We start from the raw sequence: 12501 nt of genomic DNA on the forward strand, positions 1-12501 counted from the left end.
CCTGGCAACTCAGGATGACAAGTTTTGCGAGAGCTAGTGGTGTACGGCGCTGCCAGCCTGCCTCAGCCAGTACGGCTTGCTCTCCGAGATATTTTGGTTGGTATTGTCTCTCTGAATCTCTGCCCGGCAATCACAGACTTAGGTCTCTGGTTGGCTGGAATTCTCGCATACGTGTATGACCATCTCTCCTGCATCGCCTTTTGCCGTTGCGAGAATTTTCAGACAGAGTTATCTCACTAGACTCGAGTTATCTCACTAGACTCGTTATCATCTTTCTGTTTACCTCACAGTAACAGAGGTCTGTAGCCTAGTCTTCCACGTCATCGTATCTGCCGCTGCGATGACGCAGAATGATATTCCTCAGACAATCTGAATTTGACTTCTAATATACATTTTTTAATTCGTAAGGTGTGCAATTTTTCTTTGTTCACCCCGAATTGTAAATGAATAACGGAAGACTTCCTGTTCCCCGCCCTGCCAGCTCTGGTTCCAAGGTAAATAGAAATGTCTTCCCTGATCCAGCCCACCAGTTGCAGTTCTTCAAGCAGTACAATCCTTATGTTTTCATTACTGAAAGACGCTCCGCTTTCATTGCAAACTCTGACTTTTTCACCAAACAGCAATGAAATAGTGGTTTAGCTTTTCCAGCGCCCCGTAAAACAACAGGGATTAAAGCCGACTTCACTGGTTGGTGTCATCGACAGGACTTTTTATATGTTCAGAATCTTGAGAGTTTACTTCTCTCGATTCAACTGTGAAGATGTAGGTCCGCATTCATCTTAGTCATTCACTAGCATATAGTATTGTTTCTCCTTAGTTGAGATTCAGCTGCTATGAGGACTTCTGTTATGCCATTACAGGGATCCTGGTCTCTAGAAGGAAATTGACTATCGTCTGATGGACGCATGCCTTGAGAGAATCATCATCTTGTCTTCCAACATCTTTGACGAACAAGATAGACGACTTGTATGGTTGTTCTCGGCATAACCCTTCAAAAGGTGAGTGTCATGTTGTGACTATGTCTCCGATGCATGACGGCTCACGGCTCACTAAGCACAGTCAGTCGGCAGCTTTTGAAGAGTCCGAGACCATCATGAGCTACGCTGTGGACTTTGTATGGGTTGATCAAGATCAGTCATTACTTTGTCCTATTGGCGTGTTGCTGTACCCATAAGAATCGACACCCATCATGGAGTGTCGGTGTCTTTATCCGCTGCGGACTGCCATTGCAGAAGTGTCTGATGACATGGGTTTCTCCAAGTATTATGAGACCGTGAGAAACTTCTCTGCAGTTGGATAGTCCAGTGGATGGGTACTTTTCATCACTCCAAAGAATATGTCGGACAGGAAGATAGCTGAGGTCTTTGCGACCATATTTATCTTTTCCTTTGGGCCTGCCCACAGGTCCTTGGAACCTCATTTCCTTGACCGGTGGTTGATGCTTGCATGTTGTGTTTGCTTACCTGGCTCCTTCAAGAGGACAAGTTGGATCTCGCCTATGGTGTGCAGTTCTAGAGGTAAGGATGCGAGAGTGACTGGCCTCTCCACCTTCCCCACCTCGTCTTTCCACTCTTCTTCCTTCAGGTTGAGGATAGGATTCGAACTTTCCCTGGCTGGTCGGGCGATTGATGTGGTAAGCTCACACATAGATCTTCCTTTCTCTGTTTCTTATCAGAATCATAGAAGCAATCCCGCTCCTTTCTCAAGCAAGGGGAGGAAGGAGACTGGCAATACTAATGCAAACCCTTCCCAGAATTTGCATAATAAGCGCTTCCGACCTTACTCATTTTGAAAAGGCCCAGAAGTCTGACTTGATCATGCACCTCCTATACTCCGATCAAGTTGTCAGAGGCAAGGCACTCTTCCTCGCTCTACAGCCAGGTGTGTAGAACTTCAGTCAGTTCTAGAGGCTCACTCATATTCCTCCAACCAATCAGTGAGTCTTCCTTATGTAAAGGACCAAGGGTTTGTATATCGTTTAGGAACAAATCACAATTTTTGAAAGTAAATGTATTTTTCCTAACCATACAAACCTGAGGTCCTTTACATATATTCCCACCTCATGCCACCCCTCAATCTGAACCTGGGCCGAAGGGCAAAATGGCGTGTAGGCAGGCCTACCCGCCTACCACACGGTAGTTACTGCCTAACCACATTGTTCAAGAATTTAACGGAAGTAATTCCTTATTTAAAGGACCTCAGGTTTGTATAGATAGGTAAAATACAATTTGCTTTCTGAAATTGTGGTATTTCCTCTTGAAAAAAATACAGGAGTGTGGAAAGAGTAAATTTCCTTTTGAAAAATTACATTCTCAGTTTTTTTCCATATCTTTGGAAAATAGATATAGTTCCCATTTTAGATGAGTTTTGTCTCATTACTAAAAAATATACCTTTTCAGCTTCAAAATTAATAACATAATTTCTTTCTGAAGGAATTAAGTTTGATAGACAAAGAAATCAACTATCCAGCATTAAGACATCCACTTTGAAAGACATTTTTTTCAATAAATAATGATAATTTCCATTATAACTTGCCTGTTCCAAAAGTGGAAGTGTTTCATGGAAGACCTTATAGTAATTGGGCAAAGCATAATCATCACTAGCAGTCACCTAACTAGTTTAAGAAACTATTCAGTTATTAGTGTTGAGTAATGAGCTTGAATAGTCGGGTTGTATATCTAGAGCAAATATGTATTAAACTTTGCTTGTTATTGCAGGCCAATCATCAATTGTCATGCTGAACTCAAAGTGACAGAGCGTAGTGATGGTTATTCTATTCAGGTGACACAGCAGGACAGTAAAAAGGGGAATTTTCCCGCAGCAGTAGTTTTTATGACTTTACAAAAAGTAAGTCTGCTTTTAAGGGTTTTTGTATGGTCAGTATATATTTTGTGTTATATTGCTTTAATTTAGGAACAGAATTGAACATCGTATCTTCTGAATTTTGATATTTCTATTCCAATGCAATTTGTTCAGTATTCTGGATATGGATATTTATTTGTTTTAGCTAAAAAGTTAGATTTTTAAAACTGCTATGAACTACAGTATTGCTGAGGTACCTACTCTGCTTGGAAAATATTTTTCAAATTCAGTTAAAATTCAAGATTACTTTTGGGAACTGAAAGGATGCCATATATTATTAAGTAAGCCCAAGTTATTCCATTATTGTAAAGGATTAGTTTATTCAGACCTCTGAGCGTAGTAAAGGTAGTACCTTAGACATCATATTTGTTACAGGACCTGACAGCACAAGAATTAGATGATGACCTGTGCACATCATCATCACTTAGGTATCCTGATAGATAGTTTCTATTTGTTCATACGCGAACAAACCTTCGGTCTTAACAATAGGATAATTTCTAGCTCCTAGCTGCATCCAGTTAAAAAACAGATGAAAGCAAGGAATCTATTGATATCTGACATGCATGAGTATATCGGGTGAAGGCTTCACCTACGATCACGCCTCCAGTCTTTTTTTGACCGCCTTGGCGAAAGTAGGGTTTTCCTCTCTTGGCCTTACCCGGTTCATTGCCCGTTTCGTGTGTGTTTGAGAGATATTATGGGTTTTGCTCCTTCTCAGCCTCGTCAGTGTGTATGCCCCGGAATTCCAGGTTTTCCGTGTTCTCATCTTTGGCTTCGGCAGCGGCTGACCCTAACGTAGTGCAGTAGGTGCTGTTCTAATTTTTGTACTTGAATCCTTGCAAGGGATGTCGGACATGACCGATCAGTGGAAGTCATTTTATGGCTAGAAAGAACATCGGAGGGTTTGACTTTTCCTTCATGGGAAGGTTTCTCGCCCCCTCCTGATGTTTCATCTCCTGCACCAACCCCCATAGTAGACTAGTTCCTGTGTCTCCTCCCTTTTCTTCCTTTGATTCGTCGCTGGGAGTATCGAGAGGCCACCAGGCTGATGTTCGTATGTCGCCTCTTCTTCTTCGGGAATTATTTTGATTCTCGGGAAGGGAGAGGCTTTATTTTTTCATCATTCTCATTTCGTCCAGAGTTCGTGGCGTCCAAGATGGCGGCGATTGGAAGACGTTCGGGCTAGGGGGTCCCCGTCCTGGAGGGGTTGCTTGTGTGCCGTTTGGAGGCTTGCTACCCCCCCTCCTCCTCAGGCTGGCCAGGCCATCCCCCCTTCTCCCGGCCTCGTCTTCGTGGGTAGTCGAGGTCAGCCATCTTGTATTGCTCCACCAGTGACTGTTGCCTCTTCTTCGAGTCAGAGAGAAGCTGTGACATCATCACCACTTGTGACGTCACTCCCATTGATGACGTCACTCCCAGTCATCATCTGAGCTCTGCCTCTCTCCGTCATGATGTCACTACTTCATCCTTCCATGTCATCGGAGCCTTCTCTTGCAGATCAGTCTGAGGTTATATGCCAGGCAGTGCTCAAGAGGTTGGACTCTGTTTGGATGTTAAGTTGGCTGCCTTGTCGGTTGGGAGCATTAGAAGGAAACGCGTTGCTTCGTCCTCGCCCCCTGCGAAGAGTTCGTTTGCGGAACCAGTGCTATCTTCTCCCTCTTCCCCCTCTGCTCCACGTTGGCGTATCAGGCATTGGAAGGCTAAGGATCTTGCTCTTTCTTCACCTACGAGGGAGGAACAACAAGGACGTGTTCTCAAGATTGTTGATGTGTCGGAGAGTGTTAGTGGCTTCGTCCTGCATCGATTCGCGGGCATGTTGCAACTTCCCCCGTCCCTGCATGTCTCGAGTGTTGCAACCTCCCTCGTCCATGCACATCGCGAGCGTGTTGCAACCTCCCCTGAGAGTGTAGTGTATCTTCCATTGTGTATTCTGCAGCGGCTGCTTCGCCCTCTGCATTGAATCATGGGCATGTTGCAACTTCCCCCATCTGCACGTCTTGAGTATGTTGCAACCTCCCCCGTCCGTGCAAATCACGAGCGTGTTGCAACCTCCCCTGTCCGTGCACTTGATGCAAGTGCTACTTCTTCTCCAAGGCCTATTCGTCGCCATAAAGATCTCAAGGCGCCTGTTAGTAGATGGAAGGTGGTATGTTTGAAGTTGCTGCAGCAGGAGTGTTTTACCTGCCCCTCGCACTGATGCTTCTCAGAATTCGATTCCCGAGGATTCTTCGATCTTGAGTGTTCAGGATTCCTCTCCAACTCACATTTGTAAGTCGGCCAGGCCCGTGACCATTCATGGACATGTTAATGAATCATCTGTCGGAGGAGAACGTAGTGATGTTCGTATTGTTATAGTGGGTTCGTCTCGGGAGCCGACGCAAGGGCCCAGCCCAGACAGGTTAGTTGTGTTTCGGGCTGTTTGGCTGCTGATTCTTCTCTATTGCCAGAGCAGGAGGAGGGAGACACGCAAGAGTTTTTGTCTTCCTTTTCGGAAGTTGTTGATCTCATGCGTGGGTTCAACAATTTGCAAAGTACATCTCAGGCTCGGTCGTCTTCCCTCCTTGCTTGAAATCCTTGGTGGGAGCTACGCAGGATCCCAATCCTCTCCCCAGCTTCCCTCAGGTTAATGCCTCTGTTTCGGACCAAGACGGTTCGCTTTGCTCTAGAGGCTCTGCCAAGTTACTACTCCCGCCTCTCACGGGGCTAGGAAGTACTAGGCTACAAACTCTACTTTTTTGATGTCGCGCTACCTTAACCCAGACATAGTTCACCTGAAGCCGGATTGTCTTTGGAGCAGGTGTAGCCGGTTGCTCCGTCCCTGTCTCCGCAGGATGCCTCAGCATTGGAATCTATGGCAGCCTCCATGCTGCTCACAGTTTCTTGGCTGGACTTTGGTCTGTGGTCATTGCCAAGATAGCTCCTGACGGGTCCCTAGAATAGTTGGTGACTACTTCTTCTCTTGCCAATCTGTTGCAGTCTGGAGGCAAGGCTTTTTTGTATAAGGCTCACCTCGGTGTTAGTTTATGGGCTATCCTGCCACTGATTAGAATGCGATAGGCCAGCGTTGTGCTGACACCAAAGACAGACTGGTGTGCCAGGCCGTGTCTTAAGTCGGAGTCTCATCCTTGGAGACATCTGGTTCCTCCTCCTCCCCCTGTCCAGCAGTAGTCAAGAAGACCATCGCTTGGTAGGCCATTGAGGAATTCGAGTTCGGCAGGGCCTTCCCGTTCGACTCACCCTTGGTCAGAGGATCAATGTTCCCGTTCCTTAAGGCCAAGATGGGGCCCAAGGGGCAGAGATATGGGGCCCTCAGTGGGTTAGGCGCCTCTCCTGGGACAGGGGTCATTGCCTAGCAAGCCATTGGGCCAAGTGGCAGAGAAGTGGGTGGTAGATACCCTTTGGGTGGGGTACGTACTGCCATTCGATTTCTCTCCCCCTCTGTTGGACAAGCCGGAGCTCACGAAGGCATATCCTCCAGATTCTCTGAGGTTCTGGGCTCTTCGGGAGGAGGTACAGAAGATGCTGGACAAGTTGCGATAGGGGAAGTGGTGTGCCCGCCTCCATTTTAGAGTCACATCATCTTGGTGCTCAAGGCTTTGGGAGGATGGAGACCTGTGATCAACTTCTCCACCTTGAATCACTTCATCAGGAAGCCATGACTCAAGATGGAGATCCCACGTTCGGTGTATCATGCTGTTGATACACTTAAGGGGCACATACTTCCTAATCCCTGTTCATCTGACGTCCAGGAAATTCCTTCGCTTCTCTCTTGGGAACAAGTTCGAGTTCAAAGTCCTGTGCTTCGAACTGACAACAGCTCCTCAAGTGTTCACAAGGGTTTTCTCTCTTGTCAAGTTGGACCCATGCTCAGCGGATCTGTTTGATGAACTACCTCGACGGTTACTTGGTCTTGGCAGTTCCAGGTCAAAGCTGCTGTAGGACATAGATAGTCTACTTCGGTTCTGTCTAGAACTGGGCATCGTGGTCAACCAGGAATATCATACCTCGTACCCAGTTAACCCTTAAACGCCTATTGGACATATTTTTACGTTGAGATAAATTGTCTGTCAGGTGCCGATTGGACGTATTTTACGTCGACATAGAAAAGTTTTTTTTTTAAATTTGCCAAAAAATATTTATAGGCCTACCAGCCAAAAACTTTTGAATCACGCTCCTTGGGGGATGCTGGGAGTTCACGGATCAAGGTGTTGTTTTGTTTGCAATCGTTACGCAGGCGCGCAAGCGCGAATTTCTTTCTTATCGCACTAAAAAGTATAAGTGACACATCTTAGAAATTATTTTGTCACTTTGACATAATTTTTGAACCATTTTAAATTAGCCGTTACATGGAGTATTATATATGAAAATGTGTGCAATTTCATGTAGAATACAACAAAAAAATACTCATGATTGTAGCTTTTATCAGTTTTGAAATATTTTCATATAAATAACGATAAGTGCCAAAATTTCAACCTTCGGTCAACTTTGACTACCGAAATGGTTGAAACGCAATTGTAAGCTAAAACTCTTATATTTTAGTAATATTCAATCATTTACCTTCATTTTGCAACAAATTGGAAGTCTCTAGCACAATATTTCGATATATGGTGAATTTATGAAAAAAAACTTTCCTTACGTCCGCACGGTAACTTCTGAAAAAATCATACGTGCTATTGTCGTAATGTTTGCACCATTTTAAATTAGCCGTTATATAAAGTTTTATATATGGAAATGTGCGCAATTTCATGCACAATACAACTTAAAAACCCATGGTTGGAGCTTTTATCAGTTTTGAAATATTTTCATATAAATTACGATAAGTGCCAAAATTTCAACCTTCGGTCAACTTTGACTCTACCAAAATGGTCAAAAAATGCAATTGTAAGCTAAAACTCTTATATTCTAGTAATATTCAATCATTCACCTTCATTTTGCAACAAATTGGAAGTCTCTAGCACAATATTTTGATTTATGATGAATTTATGAAAAAAAAAAAAAAAAAAAAAAAAAAAAACATTTTTCTTACGTCCACGAGGTAACTCTTCCGAAAAAATCATACGTGTGATTGTCGTAATGTTTGCACCATTTTAAATTAGCCGTTACATAAAGTTTTATATATGAAAATGTGCGCAATTTCATCTAGAATACAACGAAAAATAATTGAAAGTTGAAGCTGCTCTCGTTTTTTAAATATTTGCATATAAATCACGATAAATAGAAAAAAAACCACGTTCGGTCAACTTTGACTCTACCGAAATGGTCGAAAAACGCAATTGTAAGCTAAAACTCTTACAGTCTAGTAATATTTAGTCATTTATCTTCATTTTGAAACAAATTTGAAGTCTCTAGCACAATATTTAAATTCATGGTGAATTTAAAAAAAAAAAACTTTCCTTCCCTCCGTGCGTGGATTCTCCGCCGCAAATCTCCGAAATGCGTATGTCGCATTCTCGGAATATTTGCTCCATTTCATATTAGGCGTTTCATAGAGTTTTATATATGAAAATGTATGCAATTTCATGTAGAATACAACTAAAAATAATTGAAGGTTGTAGCTTTTCTCATTTTTGAAATATTTGCATATAAAAAAATATATAAAAAAATTTGACATTTGGTCAACTTTAACTCATCCAAAATGGTCGAAAACTGCAATTGTAAGCTAAAACTCTTACAGTATAGTAATATTCAATCATGTATCTTCATTTTGAAACAAATTGAAAGTCTCTAGAACAATATTTAGATTTATGGTGAATTTTTGAAAAAAACATTTTTTTTTATGTCTGCGCATTACGAATTCATGCATCATTTTGTGATAATATTTTCTCTGTGTTGCTAGAGACTCCGAGACCCCCTAGGCATACGGGAGACAATTTTTATTATACCCCTTCGGCGTTTAAGGGTTAATGGATTCTCTACTTGGTCATGGTCATCGATACAGCAGTGGAAAAAGTTGCAGGTTGGGGCGCGCAACTTCCTGTCAGAACCACATCAGTCAGCTCATCAGTGGCAGGTTCTTCTGGGAGTGTAGTCACAGTCAAACTCAGTCGTCGGGATCAGATTCTAACAATGATTGGTTGTTTCATCAAGTGGTAGAAGACAAGCTTTTCCAGGTTTTGTTAGACCCATGTTGGACCCCTTTGCGACTTGCTTCAATAAGAAGCTGGAGATTTTCTGTCAATGGCTCCAGATCCTTTAGCATTGGCGGAGAATGCATTCCAACATACCTGAAACAACATGGTGGTATATACCTTCCCTCCGTTTTGTTTGATCCGTCAAGTTCTGAACAGGCTAATGAGTTCACAAAGTCTCAGGATGACTTTGGTAGCCTCTCTGTGGCCTCAAGCGGAGTGGTTCCCAGATCTGCTGTAGTTATTGTCTGAGGTTCCAAGGGAGATGTCCACCTTGGCAACATCCCCTGTGTCAGCTCCATGCAGAAGTGTTCCACCAGTCAGTAAATCCCTGTCTTTTCATGGTTGGAGACTTTCAAGTTTCTCCTCCAAGCGAGAGTGGACCTCCACGGTTTCCAAGGCAATAAGCGATCTACTGTGATTGGTGTCGTAACAGGGTTTTTCTCCGCTCACAACCTCTGTTCAACGAATAGCAGACTCTTAACCTTCCTCAGAGACGAGAAACGTTTGCCTGTTCCTGCCATTAGAGGCTACAGGGTGGCCCCGAGTTTGTTGTTACGCCTTAAAGGTATCGACAGCTCCTCTTCCTGGTAACCTTCCTTGCTAGTTACGGGGTTTGAGCAGTCATGTTCTCCTAGAGAGCTGAAGCCTCAGACGTGGGATGTTTCCTTGGTTCTCAAGTGCTTCACTAAGGGTCCTTATGAGCCCTTGTGTCGCTCAGCTGACAGAAACTTGACGCTCAAGGCAGTTTTCCTTCTGGCCTTGGCATCTTCCAAGAGGGTAGGAGAGCTCCACGATCTGAGCTATGATGTGAAGTACGACAGGGGTTGGGGGTCATTGTCCTTTGAATTTGTCCCGGATTCTGTGGCCAAGACCCAAAATCCCTCTGTGTGCGATTACAAGCTCACTTCATTTTCCATTCCTTCACTGAATGACTTGTGGGTGGTGACGCTCAAGAGCTTTTGTTGTGCCCTGTCACGGGCCCTGCGTTGCTATCTTGAAAGGACTCGGCACCTTGGACCAGGTGCCGGGAGACTTTTAGTTAACACAGGCCGTACAAGAAAGAGGTGTCTAGGAATACTATCTCTTTTTGAATAAGGGAAGCCATCAGACAGGCATACTTGTCTCTTGATTCCACCACCACGTCTGTGCAGGCTAGAGCGCATGACGTTAGGGGTACTGGTACCTCTGGCTTTCAATAAGAACTTGGCTTTACATAGAAGGCTGAGCGCTGGTACTTGGTTACACCAGTCCACGTTCGCCTCTTTCTATCTTAAAGATGTTGCCCACAGATCTGTGGACGTGTTTTCCCTGGGTCCTGTGGTGGCTGCCCAACAGTTTGTGTACTCATAGTTACCCCTAACAGGGCACTTTTGTATCTTTCCTAAGATGATTGTGTGGATGAGAGAATGAGGGAGTTGGCTGGTCTTCTTTCTCTTGTACCTTCTTCCTTCGGGTGGGTTAAGGAATAGACATGTCATTCGCTGGACTGGTCTGATACAATGAGTAGGGTAGTCATACTGAGTGTGGTCACTTATTCTGCAAATGTCAAACCCTCTATTCAGTAGCATATGCTCCACTCCTAGGCAAGGAGGAGTTGAGAGTAGCGCAAACCATAGTGTTTTGGTTTGCTATTAGACAAAGTTTCTCTTTGGCTCCCTATGCAATGATTCTTCCATATATCATTGTACATCACTCAGGGTCTGAGTGGTTAGATATCAATTTATCTAGCTTCTCAACGGGCTTCAGTCCCTCTCCAGAAGTCATTTCTTCTGGAAGATGGACTGGTGAGTAGGCCCCCAGCTGGTCTAGGATGTTTTGTACCTCCCTCCAAGTATGAGTCTATCCTATTGTTAAGACTGAAGGTTTGTTTGCATATGAACAAAGGACAAATTTTCTAAGACAATTTGTATTTTTCATAGCTACAAACCTGAGGTCTTACAATAGGATAATTTCTAGCACCTAGCTGGATCCAGTTAAAAAAACAGATGAAAGCAAGGAATCTTGAGATATCTGGCATGCATGCGTATATCGTGTGAAGGCTTCGCCTATGATCACGCCTGTCTTTCCCAACTCAGGATGTCTTAACAAACAGAGGGGCGGCTAGAGTCGGGCAGTATAATGTTAAGACCTCAGGTTTGTAGCTATGAAAAATACAAATTGTCTTAGAAAATTGGTCATTTTCCCTTGCAGAAAAAGACAAATAGGAAGGGGGTCTGAAACCAATCTCTGTCATATGAAGTCATATTTTTTGAGTAACTCATCTTTGTAGGTGATCTTCAAGAAATTGTTTTTGATTCTTCTTTGTGACCTAATTTCCATTTAGAAACCCCAGCTTTATTCTATGAATTTTAATAAGAATTGTGCATGATTCAATCAGTATGTATCAACATTAATAATTTTGATCAATGATCTTTTTTATGTGTTATTTTATGTGTTATTTTGTTTTGTGTGGTTATGGTGTAATATTTTCTCTCTCTCTCTCTCTCTCTCTCTCTCTCTCTCTCTCTCTCTCTCTCTCTCTCTCTCTCTCTCTCTCTCTCTCTCAACTGTATTTACACAGATTTCAGTTACGCCTATGATAGGCTTTTTATGAAGTCTATAAAGATGTTCTTTAAAGATGAGGATAAAACAAGAGCTTTTCCTGAAGTGTAAACTTTGGTTTATTATCAGAAATACCCTTAAATCTTCAAACTGTATGAGGATTGCTGTCCTCATCCAAAGTAATGACATTAAATCAGAAGTTCTACATGGACTGATTATTTATATAGTACAAGGTTCTTGCTTGATCTTTTGAGTACTTGACCATTCTGGGTTGGTTTATTATTGCTACTGATGATGGCCACAAATCCTGGGTGTAGGACAAGTTAGTCAGGTATTTAGCTTTCCATCATCTAAGAAGTGATTCTAGGTTACTGGCTTTCTGTACAAATATGGAGAGATTAGTTTTGTTAAGAACATGGCTGGCATTTATCTTGTCTAAATTATAAAACCTTTGTTGCCAGGCACCTTTGGTATCAAGTTAATAAGCACCACTTTCACAGCCATGCAACACTAGAATTGTTGTATTAAGAATAGTAAACTTTTATACAAAAACAGTAAGGCAAAGTGCCATAGGATTGTGGACAGGGGCCCAGTCAACTCAATACCGACAGTGACTGGAAACAAGTCTGTCAGTTCTTTAGATTAGATAAATGCCAGCCATGCTCTTGTAGAAGCTAAACTGTCCAGATCCATAGGGGAAGCTAATAATCTTTGCGTATTCTGTGTGCTGATAAAAGAAGCCTAATACTTGACCTTTGTGGTATCGCACCAAGATTAACATCCTTCAATTTAGTAGCAGATGGACAGCATAATCACAGCAAACCAGAGTGGTCTAGTAGTAAGAAAATGTTATCAGGAACCTTATATAAGTAGCTTGTGTAGGAATTCTGATTTTGTTTCATTGTTTCCAACAATGGGGACAGTAGTCCTCAGAAATTGTAAGGATTTAAATGCATTTTAACAATAT

The 12501-nt window shown here is 42.9% G+C and overlaps 1 protein-coding gene across 1 annotated transcript in view; it reads left to right on the forward strand.

Moving 5' to 3' along the window:
• The window catches only part of LOC135220792 (centromere/kinetochore protein zw10 homolog), a 310898-nt gene that overhangs the window by 204955 nt on the left and 93442 nt on the right, over nt 1–12501 (forward strand). The window contains exon 7 of the mRNA XM_064258288.1: nt 2718–2847. Coding sequence (XP_064114358.1) covers nt 2718–2847 — 130 coding nt within the window. The remainder of the gene's footprint in view (nt 1–2717; nt 2848–12501) is intronic.

This window comes from Macrobrachium nipponense, chromosome 2 (genome assembly GCF_015104395.2).
Source record: "Macrobrachium nipponense isolate FS-2020 chromosome 2, ASM1510439v2, whole genome shotgun sequence".
Classification (NCBI taxonomy): domain Eukaryota; kingdom Metazoa; phylum Arthropoda; class Malacostraca; order Decapoda; family Palaemonidae; genus Macrobrachium; species Macrobrachium nipponense.